We start from the raw sequence: 24885 nt of genomic DNA, 5'->3' as shown, positions 1-24885 counted from the left end.
TCAATAAACTTGCTTTAGACTTACTTATTAGTACTTACATTGTTTCAGTAATTATTCTTTCTTATTTTGTTTTTAATCTTACTGTTTTGACATTGATTGATCTAGATAATAAGATTGAAGGCAGGCTATTTACCAATTTCTGACAAGAGACGCCTTTTAATTTACACCATTTGCCATAATTTTAATAATATGTTGAAAAATTAACCCTTTTCAAAAACATCAAAGGTGAAACGACATAAATATGCTTGTATGGTTTTTTGATTGAGCATCAGTTAACTAGAATGTTGTTTCTTGGAGTAGTCTCTTTTCATACTTCAGCAGTAATTTGCCATCATATGAGTATTCCATCTTCCTTGATAGCGAACCTCCATAGTTTTATGTCCTAGTGGAATCTTTCACCTTTTTCTTTCCTGGTGTCTCCCAAATTGCCAAAGAACCGGTCTAAATGACTATTTCAAGTAATGAACTTTAAGGCTCATATTGCAGCTTTCTGAAGCTTGTGAGCATATTGTTCACTAGATCGACATAGTTCTCAGCTTTGTGCTTGCCTAGGAAATTTCTTAGGACCTCAACGAATGATGTCCATGCTTCTTGTTCAGATTCATTTATGGAATGACAAAGGTAGGATCCTTTAAGATTATAATCTGTCTTATTCGCGGGCCATCAAAAACACTAACTTTTAGGTTTTCAGTAGGCTACTCAACTGAGTCATCTTTTGATAAACGAGAAACATGGCCCATTCTTATCAAGAGCCTTAACAAACTGTTTAATTAGGCCTAGCTTAATATGTAGTGCAAGCATGATGATGTTCTCTCGTATTAGAGCTGCATTAATATAATTCTTCTGCCCAACAACCATATTTTTCTCTCAGGCCACTCTTCTCTCACCCAATGATTTTTTGTCGCTGCTGTCCCACAGACACAAGAAACAAGGATATTCAGTGTATCCACTTTGTTGACCCAGGAAAAAATTCACAATTTTCAAGTCCCCACATATCACCCATTGATGTTCTTGATATTTTATCTTTTTCAAGACCAAAGCTATGGTATCATATTCTTTTTTTATTTTGATTAGGTACTTGTTACCATTGTGTAGAAGGACAAACTTCGCTTGGAACTATCACTGAAAAGGCGCCAATCCTATCTTCAAGGAGAATATTCAGGAAGACCCATTTTCTCCAGGAGATTTTTAATGTCCTGACAGAAAACAAAATTGTATTTTTGAGAGAAGAAGGACAACAGATCTTTTAACCTTGTAGGATAAAGTGTGATTTTGGCTCCTTCTTCCAGTTAGTTCTTGTCATTCAGTCTTGAGGCAAGTAGCTCTGTAGCTGACCTCATCTTGATTGAAACGTTGAGGGAATGATGATGTGCCCTCAAAAACACTTTCAAAATCATGTTTCAAGATCCAAGGTGTAATCATCTTCACAGAGCTCTGGTAGCTGATGAAACGTTGGGATTGAAACTTCATCTGAATGGGTGATTGGTCATCTCGCTAAAGCCAAATCAGGATAAATCCATTTTTTGTTGTTATTGTTGATGCCAGTGATATATACTTGACAGAAATAAAAGTCATCAATGTGATTACTTGGTTCCCTCAAAACCATTGGTATGCCAATTTTAACTTTTTTCCTTTTTCCTGTAGTCCACTGTCGTAAATGTTCTGTACACGTTTTGCAGACAGCATGAGGTGCCCATAATTATTCCTGGTCACCAAAAGTATCCATGATATGCTCTCTTGATAAAGTCTGTTACACTTTATCTGTTCTCTTTAAATGTATACTCACCACATATGTAGCAAAACACATTAAAATTATGTATAGCCTACTATCTCTTCTACTCATATCTAACCACTGCAACATTAGTTGACCGAAGCGAAGCTGAGGTCTTAGTTTCAACTCGATCGGCTTTTGTATGTTTGTTTGTACCGCCGTTACAGTCGCAGTTATTGTCCGATTTGGATGAAATTTGGTATGCAAGTTCTTTGAAACAAGGCGCAGAAACGTATGTGTAACGATTTTTGTTAAGACCGCCAGTTTTTTTGTAATTTAAAAAACTAGAATAACCTCAAAAGCTACTTTCTCGTATCTTTGTAGATACAGCAATTCATTTTCCTATTTTTTCGCATCTATTGTTACTAGGCCATGATGTCAGAGTTGGTTAGAGCGTTGTTTCTCACACTGTGAGACTCAGGTTCAAATCTTGTTCCAACCATATTTTTTTTGCAGACGATAATAATTATTGTTTTATCTTATTCTAATAATATATCATTCTAAAATTATTATTATTATGATTATATAGAATAATAATTAAATTGAATCATCTTATTATTATTAAATTGATTTATCAAATTAATTGAATAAATATTTAATATCAATACATAAATAACTATTATTGTCTATGTTACAGATAGCTCAACTATTTTTGTTGTAGACAATATTTAACATCATAAACATTTCTTCAATCTCTAACTTCTTTTATTCATAACTATCAGTTATTATTTTAGTTATTTTTTAACTGAATTTTCAGTTTATCAGGTGCAATAATTATCTTATTGTATGCATTTTTGTTTTGCTCTACAGAGTCAAGTCTTTTGTTTTCTTTTTGGTATGAGATCGGAAACCAATTTGTGAGCATTAACATTCTGCATAGTCATAAGAAGCCATAACATTGAATCCACTTTTAATGAAAAACATCATTAGCAACCTCCTGTCATTGTCACCAACAAACCCATCTTATTTAGAATCATTTTCCGTCTCACCATCGTCTGTGAGACGATTCATCGTCTAAATTGCCTACTGCATATTTCATTTTTCCATCAGTTGACCGATTTCTTATAATTAATTATTAGAAAAGTTGTAATATATGTTTATATTGTAAATATGGAGACGATATAAAGGTACCTCCTTGATAAGTCCGGTGTCCCTGCAAACAGTGTCTCTAGCACTTTCAATGGAAAAAATAATAGATGACATCGCTAAATTTTCACAATATAGCCTACTGTACTTACTATACTGGCCCTTCTCATTAGATTGAATGTTATATTCATGAGCGAGGTCTACTGTTGAGCAGAACTACTAGTATATATCAATCTAAAGCACACAACAATGTAAACATAAAGTTAAATGCAATGAAAACTTCATTCTGCACTTGAATACTACAAAAAGTAAATAAACAACAAGCCTTCACAGTCAGAACTTTGCAACTAACCTCAATCAGAGTTGAAGCTGAATGGTTACCTGAAATCAACACCCATAGATAGCAGCACTAGTTAGGTAAGGTTAGGTTAACAACTCAGCTGTACCACAGTTAGCATTATATAAACTATACAGGGTGCTCACCAACTCCCTACCAATCAATACTCTAGGGCATTGTTCTTGGGTAAAAATCATATCTAAATTATCATATTTAAATTGTCCGGAAGTCTTCAGCTACTCACACAGCGGTCATTTTGTTTTTTTTCACTTATTATTTTTTCTGAATAATGGTTAAAACATACGAAATTGAAACTTTGCACGATCATTTATAACAACTAGATAAAGCTAGAAAAAATAATGATAATTTTTCAAATTCATAAAACAAAATGACGGCCATTTAAAATTTTGTTTCTTAAATAACTCAGAAACCGTTGGTTTTACAAATACTTTATTCAAGAATAATTTTTCTTAGTAAATTTATTGCCTATCGATTGGTACCAGATTTTTCAAGATTGTACCAATATTAACCGAGATATGGCAGCTTTAGTGGTTGGTGACCCACCTTTAGAGGGCTATGTAACGTCATTTTATTGTTTGAAATGACCTAAAATTGCTTACTATTAACATTCAATGCAAATAGAGATTGTTGCATCAGTGAGGCGACTCTATGAGCATGCCTTGGTTTGCACTGCAACAAACTTTTAGTGGTTACCTATCACTAAGGCTGCCATATCTCAGTTAATGTTGGTCCAATCTAAAAAAAATCTGGTACCAATCGATAGGCAATTAAATTTACTAAAAAAAGTTATTCTTGTAAAATTTTTGTAAAACCAACGGTTTGTGAGTTATTTGAGAAAAAAATTTTAAATGGCCGCAATTTTGTTTTTGGAATTTGAAAAATTATCATAATTTTTTCTATTGAGCTCTTATTTATTTTCAATTGTATTTTTTTCTAAGAAATATTTACCAAATAATTAACTATATAGCCTAATTCATTCGATAATTAATTATTTATTATAGGTATTATGACTTGTCCAGTGCAAGACAACTCAGATAAGAATTTTTCAATTTGAGCTTCCGAATAATACAATCTACAATACAAACTCAATACTACAATCAAAAGGCAATCTCTGAATACTCGACCATAATGATAAGCATATGATGATACCGTAATCCGTAATATAACTTCCATGTAGATGAACACATTTCATAGTTGATCAAAAAAATTTTTAGTTCATAGATTTGGTACCGTCTCCTGAAACCTTCAAATGATACGCTCTCATTTTAATTTTTTTATCAATTTTCAGCCTGAACTATTTGTGCTGTTTGAACATGCTTCTGGCTATGCATTGTTCAAAGTCACAGAGTTTGAAGAGGTGGGGATGCTCCTACCTCAATTAGAATCATCTGTGACAAATCTTGGAAAATTCAAGCAATTGGTCAAGCTTGTTTCCTTTTCGCCGTTCAAGAATGCAATAGTTGCTCTAGAAGGAATCAACTCGATTTCCGAGGGTAAGTGACACTTATTCATGGTTCATGAATTATTATTTAACTTCTTGGAATAAATTGCTCAAGCTTTGTGATTTTCCACTCTGATTAACTAAAAGTATGCATCCATTATAAACTCAATTTTTTTGAAGTTGGAAGTAGCCTATTTAAACATATTTTTAAAAATGAAAGTATTAGGTAGTTTATCATTTTCTCCATTAAATTCCCATTTATCGATTTAGAAGTTTGTGTGAGTACTAAATCAAGAAATCGATTCACTTCAATTTGAAAATTCTTTTTTTTTAAAGGTAGAGTCTCTTTTCACACTTCCTTATTTCATTACTTGAGCGATCGCATTAGCTTCCAAGAAGGTTTTCATCTTTTCAATCTATATAACATTAAACAAATGAAATGAGTCAATCTCTCTTCCCCGATAGTCGCATTTTTGTCATCTTTGCTTTTATTAATTCTGGAATTTAAATTTCTACGTGATTTATGTTTTCCTCCTTATTTAACTACCAGGGAATCATCCAGTTTCCTTCTCATCTTTTGGGAATTCATGTTGGAAGTTTTTCTTTTTTTTTGTTGCAGGCATAGTTCCTGAAGATCTTCAAATATTTCTGGAGAAGAGTTTGCCGAGTCCTTCAAAGAAAAATCCGGTTTCATTGGGCGTGTTTGACACGAAACTTGCTTCTGCTCTTGCTGAATCATTAGTGGTGAAATGCGAATGTACCGGTGTTGTACCTGAAATCATCAGAGGTAAATTGCTCTATTAGTCAAGGTTGCTAGTTATGTTCAGAATCTTGGAGGCGATAGGTATTGTTTGCTTGTCTACTTTAGAATAGAATTGATAAAAATAGAATTATTTAATTGTGTGATAATACATTAATAATTGATAGTACTCCTCTTATAACTCGTTGGTCTGATTAACTGCTAATCCTGACTTCATTCTTCATGAAATACCAATTTTTCTGTGTAAAATTAATGACTTTGGTGAATGCTTCATTAAATGAAGCATTGAATTGTAATGTTGGACAGCTTTTAATGCTTCATTCAAATAAAATTCACTTTATTGTGTATAATTATAATTTAATTATAGTGTGAATTTTATGTATGACAATTGTCGATGCTATTCTAAATGGCCTATGACATGTGTAATAAATTATTATGATTCAATATTGGGAAGCTTTCAATGCTATATTTAATGTTAATATTGTTCAATCAACATTAATAAGGTGTGGCCGTGGCCTGGCTGGTTCACATCTATCGTCATAGCTCTCCAGCTCACAACTCAATGATGTTTGACTTGATTGGTTTTTGCCTTTTGGCAGCTGGTCTGTTAACTCATCATGTCTTATAAAACATGTGAGTAGGAATAGCCAGAGAAAAATCTCTTAGAATAGGTATAGGACTAGGGACCTCTTTAATCAATGTTTCGGACTTTCACTCCACAAAACAAACCAATTATCGTGGGTTCTCGAACTATAAAATGAAATGTCAACACAAGTTGTAATTGCACTTTATTGTACTCTAAACTGAATAAATTAAAAATTTGACCAACTAAATAAATAATACTACTAAATATATATACTAATAATAATAATACTAATAATACTAATAGTAATAATACTAATACTAAATTAATTCTACTACATGCAATAATTCAATTCACTAATAAGTCTTCATATGGCCGATATAACGATTTATCACTTGAAACACAGTCCTCTAATACATTACAGTTATCAACATAGTATCAGTTCACAGGACTCTGTATCACAGTTCTCGTATCACGTATTACCGTCCTGTATCTCTTATCGTGCTACCACTGTTATGACGATTATTATCACTATGATTTGGTGAAACAACTAACACTATACTGTTACACTGTTACTTGATAACTATTTCGTTACTGTCCTGTGTGTCACTATAAAATAATTGTCACTAGGAACTGTGAGGTTTTGGTTACGGCTAACCCTGTTCTTTTACCACTGTACATCTTTCTTATCACTGACTTCTCCAGGGGCAAGTGATTCCTCTTATTATATAATACACCCTAAAGGTATGTTTTTTCACACCTAGCTATTTCTGGATTAACAACGTTAAGGTCTTTCCACACCTAGCTATACGCGTAGCTAGGAATACATCTTAGGTAGACGTAGTTGCCCTATATCCGAATGTTGAATCAACGCTAAGCAATCTGTCCCGTTCACACCAGTGTAGCGTAGATTTTAACATTGGGAGATAGGGCGGCTAAGTTTTCCAAAGGCGTATTCCAAGCTTCACGTAGCTAGGTGTGAGAAGACCTCAACGTTGTTAATCCAGAAATATCCAGAAGTATGGAGGCGTTTCTATTATTCACACAACACACAAACCAGAAGTAGCCAGTCCCTTCTAGAGTTGTAAACAGCCGATGTGACTCAGTTTCATAGACAGTAGGGACCTGTCAATTATCAGGTATAGTGAGTTCCAAGTTATAAAGGCAGTGGAGAAAGATAGGAGAACAACGTTGCCGATCCTCAGTCTTGTCAATGCCTTCTATAGACGGTAGCTGATACAGGTTTATTGATGTAATATTAACTGTTCATTCTCATTTAAAAATAATTATATTTTATCAAGAAAGAAATTATATTTTTCAATAATTTCATAAAGAATTTTCCTATTTAAGTTGAAATATTTTGCTAATTAATTATTAATTCTACATTTAATTTAAAAGACGATTTGACAACACAGCAAAGCGAGAAAGAGATAGCGCTATCCGCTTTGTTGAATGATAGACAAGGACAGCAATACAATTACTAATCAAACACTGCCATTATAACGTGGACCTTACCATAGAGCTTAGATGCCCCTCTGTTCCGGCTCTCGTCACTCTGTCACCCTCTATTATTTGTTCCTATCTCTGTTCCTCATTGACATTCATACCACTCTTGACCATGTGTGAATTCCGTAACATTAATAAACTTACTCGGCCACGATTCCTTAAAATTTTACGATTATTTTATCTGTCTTTATGTATGTCTGACACTCATTGATCACTTTTCAGGTATAAGACTTCATTTCCCAAACTTGGTGAAAGATTTCACGGACAAAACTCAAGCTGTGGCTCAGTTGGGTCTCAGTCACAGCTATTCCAGAGCCAAGATAAAGTTCAATGTAAACAGAGTGGACAACATGGTCATCCAGAGTATCGCGCTACTTGACCAACTCGACAAGGACATCAACACTTTTGCCATGAGAATAAGGTAGGCCTATGCCAATTAATCGTGATTATTAGCAAATTTAACTTGATTTAATTTATTGAGATAGACTTTTTGCCGAAGAACGAATGCGTTGCCTTACTATAGTGATATGAAGTGGACAGCTCTTGCCATCTTGGATTAGCACCTTGTTGCTTTTATTCCATATTCATGAACAAGAATGAAACTGCGTATAGTATCATAATCTGAAAGAGTAGAACGAAGCTTAGCTTGTACTATTATTCTTTCAAATGTTATTGGTGATGAAGCCCAAAAAGCTTTGTGTATGTAACGCACTTCACATTAATGGCCCGAGTATACTCCTTGAGATGAATCTTACGTGATAACAATTTTGAATTTAGTAATGTTGAGTTAGAAAGCCGAAAAAACTTCATAATTCATTAGTTTCAATAATATTGAATTAATTATAAGAAAGTTTTGAGCCGAAAATTTAAAAACAACCACAAGGTACAAGCTATTTGAATATTAAAATATATTGTGAAGAATAGAAAATATTCATGAATAAATATGCTTATTCATGGATATGTTCAATGTTTTATGACACTACGCACGGAATGCACATATACAGAGTGTCCCCCCAAGGTTGTAACAGCCGTTGACCATAGATTCTACTTGACATTTCTGATAAAAAAAGTTCAGTAATCTTTTTTCCTATCGAGTATCGACCTTATTTTTCGAGATGTATAGATTTTTCGATATTTTCATAATATGCCTACTTCCGGTCATTAAAAACTCAATAGATCGATAACTACTGGTCTAATTTCAATTTCAAGGGTATTGTTGGAAAGAGAAAATCATTTCAAACAAGATTAATGTAACTTCATTTGCTGTTAGATATTTTGTAGTTTTTTATTAGAGCTTAAACTTAAAAAAAAAATGCTATTCTTCAAATTCAAAGTCATATTTCAAACAGTTTTTTCTCGATTTTTCTCCTTGTAATTATAGTAGTTTCAATATCTCAAAAACTTCTCCATTTCATAAGCTTTCGAATGAGTATAAATTCGAAAAGGTAAGTTCCATGATAAAGTGTTCAAAACTGCTAATATCTGGGACGAATACCTTCAAAATGAGGAAATTCACAAACAGCATGCATCAAGTGACGATCCTAAGAGTGAATCACCTGATTATTGCATTATTTTCTATAGCATATAGCCTAAATCCCATATAGAATATTAATCATACACTTTTACAAAATCCAACAAAGTTTATTCATAGAATAATAATTCAAAGTAGATGAATGACAGAATTAAAAAAAAGAAACTGATGGTAATCAGGTTACATATCATGATCACTGCTTACAGGAATTCCGAATTGCCTCCATTTCTGTTTATGCAACTTCTGCTGTCGTTCATCAAGCTTCGAGTTGCCTGTCTCACTTCGTTGGGCCATGTCTTCATTACTTAAAACGTCAATCGAATTCTGAGAATCAGTTCCTCCCTGGTCTCTACAGGTTCTCTGTAAACTTTACTTTCCATAACCCCCAAAAGTAGAAGTCTATTGGAGTAAGATCAGGTGAACGTGGTGGCCAACTTACGGGTCCACCTCGGCCAATCCACCGCCCTGCATAATTGTTATCAAGCCACCCACGGACGTTTCTAGCATAATGAGGGAGGCAGCCATCAACTGGAGCCACATATTCCGCCTCAAATTGGGAGACACGTCTTCCATCAATTCGTGAAGCTCATTGACCAGAAATTCCTTAAAAACTTCACCATTTATTCTTGCAGGGAAAATGAAAGGTTCAACAATATTTTTATAAAGTATGCCAGCCCAAACATTAAATGAAAACTGATGCTGATATCAATATGGTCTATGATTATGAGGATTTTAAAAAATATTTGTCATGGCTTCCTTGTATTGGTCTTTTTGAGCTTGTCATTTGCTTGTAATTTTGTTACTTTGTCTTATCGTTTGTAAGTATTGAGATGTGACCTGGTTTCCGTAATTTTATTTATTCTAGTGGTTTGAATAAGCTCTTTTTCTATTGACATGTTTGCTGTACCGAGTTGTTCGAACTCACTGCCGGCGCACAAGTTTTCTTTGCCGGTAGTGCCATTTTGTAAGTTAGAATATATATTTTATCAATCTGTACTATTTTGTGGCAAATAAATGAATTTGAATTTTCCAAGGACCATGTATGTGTATTGCAAAAATTTACAGCACCAGTTCTTGTGAACGTACTTTTATCTGTGATCTGTCCATAAAATGTTTGAAACACAATCTTGTGCTAAGATCCAACGGCAAAACTGCATCCTTGAAACAGTATCAGGTTCATTCAACTCTTGAACTGGGTATCATGAAATAGTTGAAAGTTATTCTTCTCCAATATTCTTTGAACTATCATTCTTGAAAAACATCCAACATCCCAGCTGCCCGCCGGATACTGGATCGAGGATTCTTCTCGAAATACTTTGGAATAAGATTCTCAGAAGCTTCAGAAATGAAGACGGGCCTCTTGTACCTTGAAACTGATCCTAGACCCTTACCATTTTGACATCTGTCAATCTTAAAAACGTGTTATGAGATGGGTGTTTTCGGTCAGGAAAATGTCTCCTGTATACTCTCTCCGCCTCTCTTGAATTGCATCCACACTCTCCATACACCAATAGCATGCACAAGCACTCAAGGTAAATTTCATGATAATGAACGCGAACACATCTCTACTAGCCAAAGTTGATACATATCATGCCAATTAACTGGAAAGTACACTGAAAATAGGCTGAAACATATAGGCCTAGTCAAGTCACTATATACATTGGTGCATGCAATTTTTATTGTAGTTCTGATTTTTCAATATATTATTTGGGTACATAAGAGAAGTCCAGAACCAATTTCTTCTTGCAAAATTTCCTTGTACTAGATACAGAGTGGGCCAAAAACCTCGTATTATCAGCTCATTTTCCAGTTTTCAGCTATTTCTGCCAAATCTCGAAATCGGACAGAGAAAATTGCTCTCGCCTTTTTTCCAGATTATGAAATTCTGAATAAAATGAGATCATTCGGAAGTGACGATCCTAAGAGTGAATCACCTGATTATTGCATTATTTTCTATAGCATATAGCCTAAATCCCATATAGAATATTAATCATACACTTTTACAAAATCCAACAAAGTTTATTCATAGAATAATAATTCAAAGTAGATGAATGACAGAATTAAAAAAAAGAAACTGATGGTAATCAGGTTACATATCATGATCACTGCTTACAGGAATTCCGAATTGCCTCCATTTCTGTTTATGCAACTTCTGCTGTCGTTCATCAAGCTTCGAGTTGCCTGTCTCACTTCGTTGGGCCATGTCTTCATTACTTAAAACGTCAATCGAATTCTGAGAATCAGTTCCTCCCTGGTCTCTACAGGTTCTCTGTAAACTTTACTTTCCATAACCCCCAAAAGTAGAAGTCTATTGGAGTAAGATCAGGTGAACGTGGTGGCCAACTTACGGGTCCACCTCGGCCAATCCACCGCCCTGCATAATTGTTATCAAGCCACCCACGGACGTTTCTAGCATAATGAGGGAGGCAGCCATCAACTGGAGCCACATATTCCGCCTCAAATTGGGAGACACGTCTTCCATCAATTCGTGAAGCTCATTGACCAGAAATTCCTTAAAAACTTCACCATTTATTCTTGCAGGGAAAATGAAAGGTTCAACAATATTTTTATAAAGTATGCCAGCCCAAACATTAAATGAAAACTGATGCTGATATCAATATGGTCTATGATTATGAGGATTTTAAAAAATATTTGTCATGGCTTCCTTGTATTGGTCTTTTTGAGCTTGTCATTTGCTTGTAATTTTGTTACTTTGTCTTATCGTTTGTAAGTATTGAGATGTGACCTGGTTTCCGTAATTTTATTTATTCTAGTGGTTTGAATAAGCTCTTTTTCTATTGACATGTTTGCTGTACCGAGTTGTTCGAACTCACTGCCGGCGCACAAGTTTTCTTTGCCGGTAGTGCCATTTTGTAAGTTAGAATATATATTTTATCAATCTGTACTATTTTGTGGCAAATAAATGAATTTGAATTTTCCAAGGACCATGTATGTGTATTGCAAAAATTTACAGCACCAGTTCTTGTGAACGTACTTTTATCTGTGATCTGTCCATAAAATGTTTGAAACACAATCTTGTGCTAAGATCCAACGGCAAAACTGCATCCTTGAAACAGTATCAGGTTCATTCAACTCTTGAACTGGGTATCATGAAATAGTTGAAAGTTATTCTTCTCCAATATTCTTTGAACTATCATTCTTGAAAAACATCCAACATCCCAGCTGCCCGCCGGATACTGGATCGAGGATTCTTCTCGAAATACTTTGGAATAAGATTCTCAGAAGCTTCAGAAATGAAGACGGGCCTCTTGTACCTTGAAACTGATCCTAGACCCTTACCATTTTGACATCTGTCAATCTTAAAAACGTGTTATGAGATGGGTGTTTTCGGTCAGGAAAATGTCTCCTGTATACTCTCTCCGCCTCTCTTGAATTGCATCCACACTCTCCATACACCAATAGCATGCACAAGCACTCAAGGTAAATTTCATGATAATGAACGCGAACACATCTCTACTAGCCAAAGTTGATACATATCATGCCAATTAACTGGAAAGTACACTGAAAATAGGCTGAAACATATAGGCCTAGTCAAGTCACTATATACATTGGTGCATGCAATTTTTATTGTAGTTCTGATTTTTCAATATATTATTTGGGTACATAAGAGAAGTCCAGAACCAATTTCTTCTTGCAAAATTTCCTTGTACTAGATACAGAGTGGGCCAAAAACCTCGTATTATCAGCTCATTTTCCAGTTTTCAGCTATTTCTGCCAAATCTCGAAATCGGACAGAGAAAATTGCTCTCGCCTTTTTTCCAGATTATGAAATTCTGAATAAAATGAGATCATTCGGAACTGTCTATCTCCAATGAGTACTGAGTTATGATTTTTCAAAAATGAGTGAAATTTGAAGAAAAAATCAATTTTGATGAATTTTAGTTATTGATCAACAATATCTTCCGATTGTTGCCATTTAGATGTATAATTAGATGTAGATTACCAGGTACACCTGACAACAATGCTCCTTGTATTGTGAAAAACACCTTATTTTCAGCTTCAACCATCATCACCAACTACATAGTCTTCACATTGATATTTCGCACAATGACATAAGTTGATAAGATTATGTTCCACCCTTTAGATGCACTTCATTTCAGTATTTCCTAGTAGAGAGGCGCGCTTAAGGACACCTCAAGGATCAAAATTTCAAACACTTATAACTTCTGACATAATGCTCAGATTTTATCGTACTACACTTCATTCTTCTCGGCTCGTCAAGGTGGTCCAAAATCATGCACCATAAGTGCATAAGTGGGAAATTTATTGTTGAGTGTACTACTGAAGCCCATATTCCAATATACAAGAAATGGCCAATTTCTATATTCAGAGCTGCATGTCTTTTGAAATACTTCTGATAAAATTTCCAAATTTAGTGAGGATGTGAAAATTGTCCCCCTCTGCCCACTCCAATAAATAATACTTTTAATTCCAATACCATTCGAAAGTTGCAGAAGATTTCAAAAATGGCGATTTCAGTTATCACATTTTTCCGTGATTTTACTGTTGTTCGAGAGTTTCTAAAACGAGTCTGATACATCATAGAAACTCTCGGTTGATTCCAAATTGTAGATAAATTGATCCTCTACAAGCTCAGTTGTCTAAAATCCATCTTGAATCATTTTTTTCTATCATAGTACTGCCAAAACCGTTGATATGATGAAAATATCTACAATTTCCGGATTTTTTTCAACAATCAAATCTCACTCTACGAAAATATCTTTTCATAAATCATTTACAGCAGGTGAAAGAGGAAATTATATTGAACATTTCATCAAGTAATGATTTTTATAATAAGGGGTTACTGAGATACATAGCTTTGAATATAGAAATTGGCCATTTTTTGTGTATTGGAATATGGGCTTTAGTACATTCAACAATAAATTTTCCACTTTTAGACCGAATTTTACTTATGATGCATGGTTTTGGACCGCCTTGACGAGCCGAGAAGAATGAAGTGTAGTACGATAAAATCTGAGCATTATGTCAGAAGTTATATGTGTTTGAAATTTTGATCCTTGAGGTGTCCTTAAGCGCGCCTCTCCACTAGGAAATACTGGAAAGAAGTACATCTAACGAGTGATTCCCATAGAACATAATCTTATGAACGTATGTCATTGTGCGAAATATCAATATGAAGACTATTTAGTTGGTGATGATGGTTGAAGCTGAAAATTAGGTGTTTTTCACAATACAAGGAGCATTGTTGTCAGGTGTACCTGGTAATCTATATGAGATAGCGCGCTCTACCTGATCTCAGATTGTAGAGCACAAAAATACGCCCAGAGGGATTTTGAATTATACATCTAAATGGTAACAATCGGAAGATATTGTTGATCAAAGACTAAAATTCATCAAAATTGATTTTTTTCTTCAAATTTCACTCATTTTTGAAAAATCATAACTCAGTACTCATTGGAGATAGACAGTTCCGAATGATCTCATTTTATTCAGAATTTCATAATCTAGAAATAATGCGAGAGCAATTTTTTCTGTCCGATTACGAGATTTGGCAGAAATACCTGAAAACTGGAAAATGAGCTGATAATACGAGGTTTTTGGCCCATCCTGTATCTATCACAAGGAAATTTTGCATGAAGAAATTGGTTCTGGACTTCTCTTATTTACCCAAATAATATATTGAAAAATCAGTACTGTTTTTTATGTCTGTCTATATTGACTGGAGTAATACACTTCTTGCTATTTTTTATTCAGGATTTATGGTACAGAAAATAATGCAATTTATTGAAAAAGTCATATTTTAGAATGTTAAAATGTTGATAAAAACTTGTGAATATTGTCAGAGAGAAATCAGGTGATTTCACCCTTAGACCGGTTACAGAGCTCGACCGACCGTCAGTGCGTATGTACCATCCTGACCATACGCATCCATACATAAGTTTTTCTGACTCACAAAATGGATGCCTTTACAGATTGTTTAATTGCAGCTTATTATCTTCTTAAACGAAAGATTAAAAGACCTAGATATCAAGTTCACCCGATGGTCGCCCAAAGAGCATTTCAAAGGGACTTTAGTACCATTATATACATCATTGCTTGGAGATGAAGATACATTTTTTAACCTCAGAATGTCCATCAGAAATTTTGATGAGTTATTTCGAGCTTGTATATCCATTGGGAGTACTTGCAGTCACTTTAAGCTATGGATCAAATAAATGTAGGTAATGTTAATAATATATGATTTCTCCAATAAAAAATTTAGAAATGTATAGAAAAACTCTGAATTCAAATATGACACTATTAATCGAATTCATTCATTATGCTATCCAATTCAATATCAGCTGATTGTCGGACAGAGTGGTTAGCACATTGGTTATGTTGCGATCGGGCTACTGATCAGTACAGCTCTGAAAGCTTCTATTTGTTTCAATAGCGCGTCAGTCGACCGATGGAACAGATGCGCACGAGCTCGACCGATGGTCTTCGTACGCAGTGTAAAACGCATGGTCCTGACCGTGCGCATGCGTGTCGTCAGTCCTGCTCTGTACGGATACATGGAATATCTATGGAAAAGACAAGCGCGAATGACGTACGCACTGACAGTCGGTCGAGCTCTGTAACCGGCCTTAGGATCACCACTTGATGCATGATGTTTGTGAATTTCCTCATTTTGAAGGTGTTCATTCCAGATATTAGCAGTTCATCATGAAATGTTCATCAACAGTTGAACACTTCATCATGGAACTTAACCTTTCGAATTTATACTCATTCAAAAGCTTATGAAATGGAGATTTTAAAAAAAATAAAACCACTATAATTACCCGGAGAAAAAACGGTTTGACTTTGAATTTGAAGAATAGCATTTTTTCAAGTTTAAGCCCTAATAAAAAACTGCAAAATATCTAACAGCAAATGAATTACATTAATCTTGTTTGAAATGTTTTTTCTTTCCAACAATACCCTTGAAATTGAAATTCGACCAATAGTTTTCCAGTTATTAAGCATTTAATGACCGGAAGTAGACATATTCTGAAAATATCGAAAAATTGATAAATCTCGAAAATTAAGGTCGATAGGAAAAAAGTTTACTGATCATTTTTTGTCAGAAATGTTTTGTAGAATCTATGGTCAACGGCTGTTACAACCTTGGTGGGACACTCTGTATATAAGCTAATTAATAATAGATTATACATTTTTTTGAAATTCTTTCACCTGAATCAAAATAATTATGTTTTTGAAAATAACATGATTGATAACAATTTTCTGTTCTATAGGGAATGGTATTCGTACCATTTTCCAGAGCTGGTGAAACTTGTTCCTGACAATTATTTGTATGCAAAAGTAGCGCAAGCTATCAAGGACAGAACCGGATTGGACTCAAGCCGAATCGATGATTTGGAAGAAATTGTTTTGGACAGAAAACTTGCCACTGACATCGTGTCTGCAGCTGAATCATCGATGGGTAATTGATAATGCAAAATGATGAATAGTTATAGTTAATATTGATTTAGATTTTGGAAAGTTGGCTACAAATCTACTATTGGAAACCGAAAGTTCAAAGATTTTATTGTCAATTCTGCTGACAAACTGTAGGGCCTCTACTTTGAATCGAACACCAGCTTCTGATGACAAACTTTAGGGATGCCCCACTCCCACGTGGTAATTCCACTCCATGAAGAGCTTTTACGTATAATCTAATCTTAGGCTGTATTCGCAGTGGATTCGTTTACGTACAATGTAACGTCAATGTAGGAACCTTTTAGAATGAGTAACAGAAATATATGTAGTAACCATACAAAAATATAAACTAATCAGAAAAATCAACCGAAAGTCGCATACTAAATGAGTGAGTACGATGCGATTTGGTGTTAGAAATGTTCCTAATTTAATTAATAATGTGAGGTATGACAGAAAGGCAGTTTTCACACTCGTCACCGAAACCCATAAATTAGTCTCATTGTCTGAGAATCAGTTGTTGGTGAGAATTCGCTAAACAGGAAATATTCTGTGTGTCGTGTCGGCGAGAAATCTGTCAATGTGTGTAAAAGACCATTCTAAAACAGCTAAATTTTCCTGAATTCTTTAAATACTTGTGAAAAGTGATTACTCTCAGACTTTATTAAGACGTTATTTAATAATTATTTAACAGATAATTCACACAGGAACTTTTTGTATAATGTTGTTTTCAATGTAGGCTATTCACCTTTTCAGCCTTATTTTTCATAAAATAGAGAATTTTAACTTGATAGTAATTTAAAGTTATTTTTGCAATGAAATTCAATTTGATAATATACAGTTTACAATGAATTGTATTGTTGTGCTGACAGGAATGGACATATCGCCGATCGATCTGATCAACATAGAGCACTTTGCTAAGCGCGTGACGTCACTGGCCGACTACAGGAAGACGCTGCACACATACCTGCACAGCAAGATGGCGGGCATCGCGCCCAACCTGTCGACGCTGATCGGCGACCAAGTGGGGGCGCGCCTCATCTCGCAGGCCGGATCACTAACCAACCTCGCCAAGCACCCCGCCTCCACCGTACAGATCCTCGGCGCTGAGAAGGCACTTTTCAGGTCACACAGCCATCTTTTATTACTCTAATTTCTATCTGTCATTCATAATCTATATCTATAATATTATAAAGGAATGAATTGGCTTCTACATGTGCGGGGTAGGAAATACACGAATGAAGCATCATCAGGTCTCTACTACTAAACTAATTAACTTGAAATTTTGCATTTAGATTCTTAATTTACCAAGGATGGTTATACGCCTATTCAATTCTTCTAGATTTCAGAACTTTAAGGTCCGGTTTCCGAGCTCGGGATTTAGCTAAGTTCTAGACTTTAAACAACTGGAGTCAGAAAATTAGCTTTCCAAAACGGGGCAGTTTTTATAACAGTAGTTGCAGTTTTTATTTTCTCATTTCTATAATTTATTGGAAACGTTTTTCCTTGACGAAATTAAACGTTTCTAAATAATTCAAAATAGCTGAAACTTAACACTATTTTCTCTTTATTTTATTTTGTGTTTAATTTTCTAGTTTTTTGAAATTTAATTCAAACGTGACTTTGACAATGACTACGACTGCGCCCCGCTTCGGAAAGCCAATTTTCTGACTGCAGCTGTTTAAAGTCTGGAACTTAGCTAAATGTCGAGCTCGGAAACCGGGCCTTAGTTTTCAGTAGGCGGCCTATGTCTAAATGCAATCTATTTGTGCTTTAAACAGAGCCTTGAAGAGCACGGGTTAGCTGCTAGTCATACATAAACATCAGGCTTCATCTCATGCATTGCAAGAAACTATTTGGATTACCATAAAATAATTTTTTAATTGGGTGCCTATACCTTGAAGATAATTATAGATTATACTGGGATGTTGTTTTTATAATAAAAAGCATACCTAACTCTGTTGTAAGGTGAAGCTATGTGATTGTTTAGCATGTCTCTCGTGCCGTACTGACTGGATTGGAACCCAACGATTGAGTGGTCAATCAGCTTTCAACATAGAATTGATTATAAATTTCTCTGGAGTCTGAAGAGCAGATTCAGAGGAGTTGGCTGATAAAATTAAATACATTTCGTGTGTCACAATTGCTCGAATGTGATGGAGAGATGGAGAGAAATATTATATTGAATACTTGATAATAATTAGAAGGAAATACAAATTAATGTGATATCAACTACTTTGATAACTTCTGCGACTGCATAGACAAAATAGAATTACTTTTTTATTCGATGACGTTCTATTCCATACAATATATTGAAAACCGTGAGCACTCTCTCCATGTACTGCTCTCCCTCGTATCAATATTATTGCAGTGACAGAAATCTTCTGGATAGTTCATATTGTATCAATTTAGATTTTCATTTGTATATTCATATATGCATAACCTATGCTAAAACATTTGTAAAGTTTAATTTTTTCGTTATGATTTCAGAGCTCTGAAAACGAGAGGAAATACTCCAAAGTATGGCCTTCTGTTTCATACAAGTTTTATCGGACGAGCACAAAGCAAAATCAAAGGGCGCATCTCCAGATATCTGGCCAATAAGTGTTCGATCGCTTCACGCATTGACTGTTTTGCAGGTAAGCATTTATGCTTCTCATTTATGTTGAATGAGCGATGTCAAGAGAACTTCTTTTATAGTTACACAGTTTTTGGTTTCTCGAATGATCCTTATCATAATAGTCTTGCATCTTGTTGCATAAACATTTTTTGTTTGTGCTATTAATGTATACCAATTATATGGTGATCCCCTAATTGAAAAAATGGCATAGTTCTGCTCGTTGGGCTGTTAGCAACGTGTAGGCTATTTAATAATTCTGTATTTGGAGTACCTGGGAAAAGGTTGATCTTGATTAGAGTTAATTTATGTTTGTATAAATGAGAAGTTTAAACGTTTTCATGGAACAGATAAAAAAATTCTTTCTAAATCCTGTAAAAGTACAGTATTAATAAATTTGTGATATGTTGTCTTGAGTTGTTTTATCTTCCATAATACATACAAGGTCACCCAAATTAACAACAACATTTAAAAAATTCATCAAACAAAAGTTATTCTATTCATGGTAATTGAGACTTCAAAATTCATCCATCATTCAAGAGGCATTAATTACATTTATTATTTTTGGGAATTAATTTCCATATTAATTCCCGCCGACAGGAACATCTGTGAAATCTGTGTTTGAGATTTCTCATTACAATTTCGTAATGACGTAATTACTATTTAGTGGAGCTATCTGAAAGTGTTCACAACTCGAACAATAATTGTAGTTAAATATTTATATATAGAATTTGGGATTAAACTCGTGAAACTCGCAATATCGCAGAAGAGATTTTGCAGCGATCAACGAGGAATCTCCAAGACTCAAACACAGGGTGAAGTCTCCAAGACTCCACTAATCCAGGATGAAGCCATCTGAAGGAATTTATTTACGAAAAATGATGAATGTTCTTTTTTAAATGGTAAATTTTGAAGTTTTTATTATTCTACATGAAATGTTTTTACACTTCCCACTTTTCTATAATTTTTGAAATCCCTGTTATTTTGGATTACTCGTTTTTATCAGCCTAAACTTATAAAATTAAGATTTTTCACTGCTTGATATACCATACATTTAATAGTAATCACGAGAAACTCCATTTTGTTGTTTTTGCGATTCACCCATAACAACTTCCTCTTTCCACTCATGTTTTTCTATCCTTCATCAGACCACTATGTTCCATTCCTTTTTTTCTATGGTTCTGGCTGAACAGCTCATTTATAAATTAATGTGTGTCCGTACAGATTGCGATTCATGATGTCTTCTGAATTTAATTTTGCTTTTGTAAGGTCTTCCTGAACTCGTCCAGTCCACTTCATTCCTTCTTATTTTTCAGTAGGTGGCTTGCTAGCCTTTTAAATTTTATTATATAATATTATTATAATTGTTTTTACAGAAAACCCATCAAATATTTTTGGAGAGAAGTTGAAACAGCAAGTCGAAGATAGACTCAAGTATTATGAAACTGGTGAGAAGCCAAAGAAAAACATTGATGTCATGAAAGAAGCACTCGAGGAGATTCTTACTGAAAAGGTAATTAATCTGGTGAATTCTTATTATGTATTCACAGATTAATTAGGATTGCTATCATGGATTATTTGATTATTTTTCTCAACAAAACAAAACTAGTTGGAGACAGATTCTCTAATATGTATTGGACTACCAAAAAAGATGGATGTAAGAAGCCAATTTTTATAGGCCTTTCAATTAATATTCTAATTTTTTATGTTCAATCGATTTCATCATATTAGTACAGGCTTATTAGAATGCCTAAATCAGTAAATAAATGAAAAAATCGATGGTACAAATGTTTTTTAGAAGGTTTTACAAATTGGGCTATCAGAGCTAGATCATCTATAACTATTAGTCATACCCAGTTATTAAAAAATTCAAGATTGATGAAATCTGTGATTTTAAGTCAAGCTTTTATAACATTCACACAATGAAGTCAATGAATAGGCATTTAAATTTCACTTATTAGTTGAGAAATTCAACTTTGGCTGCAATTATTCGTTGTCTAACTTCATATTTTGTATTGCGGTAACCGTAAATAATTATTCCAATAAAAATTAAATGAAATGAGTACCCTTATTCCAAAAAAAGTCTTTTACTTCTTCTAAGAAAAACAAACTTGTTTAGTTTATTAAATAATTTGTTTAATGGTTTTAATAATCTAGATCGGTTTGTTGTTTTTAAAAGAAGTAAAAGGTATTTTTTCGGAAATGGTACCATTTTCATTTAATTTTATTTTTATTACTGAAAGTAGACATTGTTATTTCTAATAATTCTATTCTATTGCGCATCTCTCGTATAAAATAGTATAACAACGTATTGAATAGTAACGTAAAAAATCCAAACTGACGGCACCTATTAAAAATTGCTGACATTGCTTCAGTTGTAAAGTATCTCACTAAAAGCCAAGAAGAATATTATACGATTAAGTTATGCATTTTTAGTATTTGCTTAAAGGCAGAGTGAAACTTTTTTGATATTTTCATTGTTCCACTTCTAAGTTTGACTTGTTTTTGGTAATAATTTATATTATTTGTTATTGAATGATGTTGATTTTTTCTCTTTTCCATTCTAGTCTCAACTGAATGGGTCCGTTCAAGAAAATGGAATGAAGAAGAAAAAGAAGAAGAAGAAGGACAAAAAACGATTGTCGGAAAACGGTAAACTACTTTATAAATATTTTCAAAATCGATATCCGCATGAGAAATTATGACAGTTTTGCTTTTAACTTTGCGTTTAATGTCATATTTCACTCCTTATAAATATTATATGAGAATAGTAATTTTACTTTAAATAATAATTAGGCTCTATTGTGGTGGAAACTTAATTGCTTTAATTACCTTTACCTAATTTTATTAATAACTAGCTTACCCGGCGAACTTCGTACCGCCAAAAAGTCAATGTATCTCATGTCACACTTGACTTTATTTGGTGAATCATGAAATTTATCTGACAATCAATATTTTTATTTACATCTCAATACGGACTTCCTATGTGCTTAAAACTACCGTTTTAATACCAGTAAACAATTTTATCACAGAGTGACGTGTTTATTACAGCTGATAAGTTCATATTATACTAAATCATTTATCACAACATGATCTTGAATCATGATTATCTTCCCGTTCTACATTAGCCGCTCGGCCGACAATTTCGAAAACATAGGTCTGTAAAATGGATAAATATATAATTATTATTAGCCCCTCTATTAAAATTTCTGGTCAGAAACCATCCCCAATATTCACACAACATATTCCCCAAAGTTTCATGCCGTTCTGTCTAGTAGTTTTCGAGTCTATATAGGGAACAAACAAACTAACACACAAACAGACATTCATTTTTATATATAGAGATTGGAATAAAAATACCCCTTCCCACCTAGAGACCGGTTTCTAATTATCAATAAATCAGTGGTTTTTTGACAATTTCTTAGTCTTTTTCATTCAAATTTCATATTATTTGTCACTCCACATTTTTGGAGTAGCAAAATCTTACCACATATTTGATACTCCATTTGTGAAGGAGCCACATAAATAGGCAATTGAGTTCTAAAGTAGGTATTCGAATTTTGATTTAACTACTGGTATAATCATATTAATCTATTGTCTACCATTTACTTATATAATTTTATTTATACTTCCATTTCTGTGTTCCCACTAATGACTATAGTGATACAAATCACTTTTTATTTTAAATTTATTGATTCCTAGTGGAATTCTTAACTCACTTTGTGTGGTTTCAGGAAATGAGAGCATGGAGGTAGATGAGCAGCCTGCTGAAAATGATGCTGAAGAGCCACCCAAGAAGAAAAAGAAGAAGAAGAAGCAAAAGGAAGAGGATGAATGAACATTCTCTCAAATCACTGTTACTTACGTAAGTTCACTCATGTAATGCGTACAAATTACAAAAAAAAATTATACTCATTTTCAATATACTTGATTACCACACAGTGTTTGAATGCTCCCGCCAATCAGAGTTATTGTGATCATCGTAATATTTGAGGTTATACGCTCGAATACGCTCCGAGAAAAACAAACTAGTTTGTTCCTCCTGTATACGCTACGCTCCAATACGCTACCCAGTGTGTACAACCACCAATCAAATCAATGCATGACTTTGTTTCAAAACATACGCTACTCTACGCTGTCTGTGTGTTTCTACACTAACCGAGCAATTCTGCGCTCTTTTCATACCAATAGGTATAAGCAAAAAAAAAAAAAAAAAATCCCTCAACTATTTCACAAATAATTTTGTTTGTCTCACTGTCATTAGTTTCAAACTGAGAGAAAAATTGAACCAAGTTGAGGAATGTCATAGGCGTATTTTTGTGGCATGAATGATAATAAAATTGTACCTGATCTTACTAATGTTCATATTTTTTGTCAAACGTCGTTATATCATACTTATTTTGTTGTGCAATAATTTATTAGTGATATGTTATGTTTCAGGCGATTAGTGGAAACCAGGTCTTGGTGCTGGAAACATTCTCCGATTTTTTATCATTTGATATTATAATGTAGTTGAATAGGAAACTCTTATTGTATCAATATTTTGAATGAAAAAGACTAAGAAATTGTCAAAAAACCACTGATTTATTGATAATTAGAAAGACCGGTTTCTAATTATCAATAAATCAGTGGTTTTTTGACAATTTCTTAGTCTTTTTCATTCAAATTTCATATTATTTGTCACTCCACATTTTGGAGTAGCAAAATCTTACCACATATTTGATACTCCATTTGTGAAGGAGCCACATAAATAGGCAATTGAGTTCTAAAGTAGGTATTCGAATTTTGATTTAACTACTGGTATAATCATATTAATCTATTGTCTACCATTTACTTATATAATTTTATTTATACTTCCATTTCTGTGTTCCCACTAATGACTATAGTGATACAAATCACTTTTTATTTTAAATTTATTGATTCCTAGTGGAATTCTTAACTCACTTTGTGTGGTTTCAGGAAATGAGAGCATGGAGGTAGATGAGCAGCCTGCTGAAAATGATGCTGAAGAGCCACCGAAGAAGAAAAAGAAGAAGAAGAAGCAAAAGGAAGAGGATGAATGAACATTCTCTCAAATCACTGTTACTTACGTAAGTTCACTCATGTAATGCGTACAAATTACAAAAAAAAATTATACTCATTTTCAATATACTTGATTACCACACAGTGTTTGAATGCTCCCGCCAATCAGAGTTATTGTGATCATCGTAATATTTGAGGTTATACGCTCGAATACGCTCCGAGAAAAACAAACTAGTTTGTTCCTCCTGTATACGCTACGCTCCAATACGCTACCCAGTGTGTACAACCACCAATCAAATCAATGCATGACTTTGTTTCAAAACATACGCTACTCTACGCTGTCTGTGTGTTTCTACACTAACCGAGCAATTCTGCGCTCTTTTCATACCAATAGGTATAAGCAAAAAAAAAAATCCCTCAACTATTTCACAAATAATTTTGTTTGTCTCACTGTCATTAGTTTCAAACTGAGAGAAAAATTGAACCAAGTTGAGGAATGTCATAGGCGTATTTTTGTGGCATGAATAATAATAAAATTGTACCTGATCTTACTAATGTTCATATTTTTTGTCAAACGTCGTTATATCATACTTATTTTGTTGTGCAATAATTTATTAGTGATATGTTATGTTTCAGGCGATTAGTGGAAACCAGGTCTTGGTGCTGGAAACATTCTCCGATTTTTTATCATTTGATATTATAATGTAGTTGAATAGGAAACTCTTATTGTATCAATATTTTGAATCAATATAAATGTTATTTCTCCATTTGAA

General features: G+C 33.8%; 1 protein-coding gene across 2 annotated transcripts in view; it reads left to right on the top strand.

The window, feature by feature from the left end:
- The window catches only part of LOC111053113 (nucleolar protein 56), a 25394-nt gene extending 509 nt beyond the window's left edge, over positions 1 to 24885 (top strand). The window contains exons 2-11 of one of the 2 annotated variants that reach the window (XM_039426381.1): positions 4504 to 4708; positions 5276 to 5443; positions 7728 to 7926; positions 16293 to 16480; positions 17346 to 17598; positions 18964 to 19112; positions 20467 to 20603; positions 21658 to 21742; positions 24050 to 24180; positions 24749 to 24885. In XM_039426381.1, the coding sequence (XP_039282315.1) occupies positions 4504 to 4708; positions 5276 to 5443; positions 7728 to 7926; positions 16293 to 16480; positions 17346 to 17598; positions 18964 to 19112; positions 20467 to 20603; positions 21658 to 21742; positions 24050 to 24153 (1488 nt within the window). In that variant the 3' untranslated portion in view covers positions 24154 to 24180; positions 24749 to 24885. Of the gene's footprint in view, positions 1 to 4503; positions 4709 to 5275; positions 5444 to 7727; positions 7927 to 16292; positions 16481 to 17345; positions 17599 to 18963; positions 19113 to 20466; positions 20604 to 21657; positions 21743 to 22824; positions 22956 to 23530; positions 23667 to 24049; positions 24181 to 24748 lie in introns of those variants that run through there. The other variant, XM_039426372.1, reaches the window with a different exon arrangement.

Source organism: Nilaparvata lugens, chromosome 1 (assembly GCF_014356525.2).
Source record: "Nilaparvata lugens isolate BPH chromosome 1, ASM1435652v1, whole genome shotgun sequence".
Classification (NCBI taxonomy): domain Eukaryota; kingdom Metazoa; phylum Arthropoda; class Insecta; order Hemiptera; family Delphacidae; genus Nilaparvata; species Nilaparvata lugens.
The sequence above is the reverse complement of the archived record's forward strand: the minus strand, read 5'-3'. Positions and strand labels throughout refer to the sequence as shown.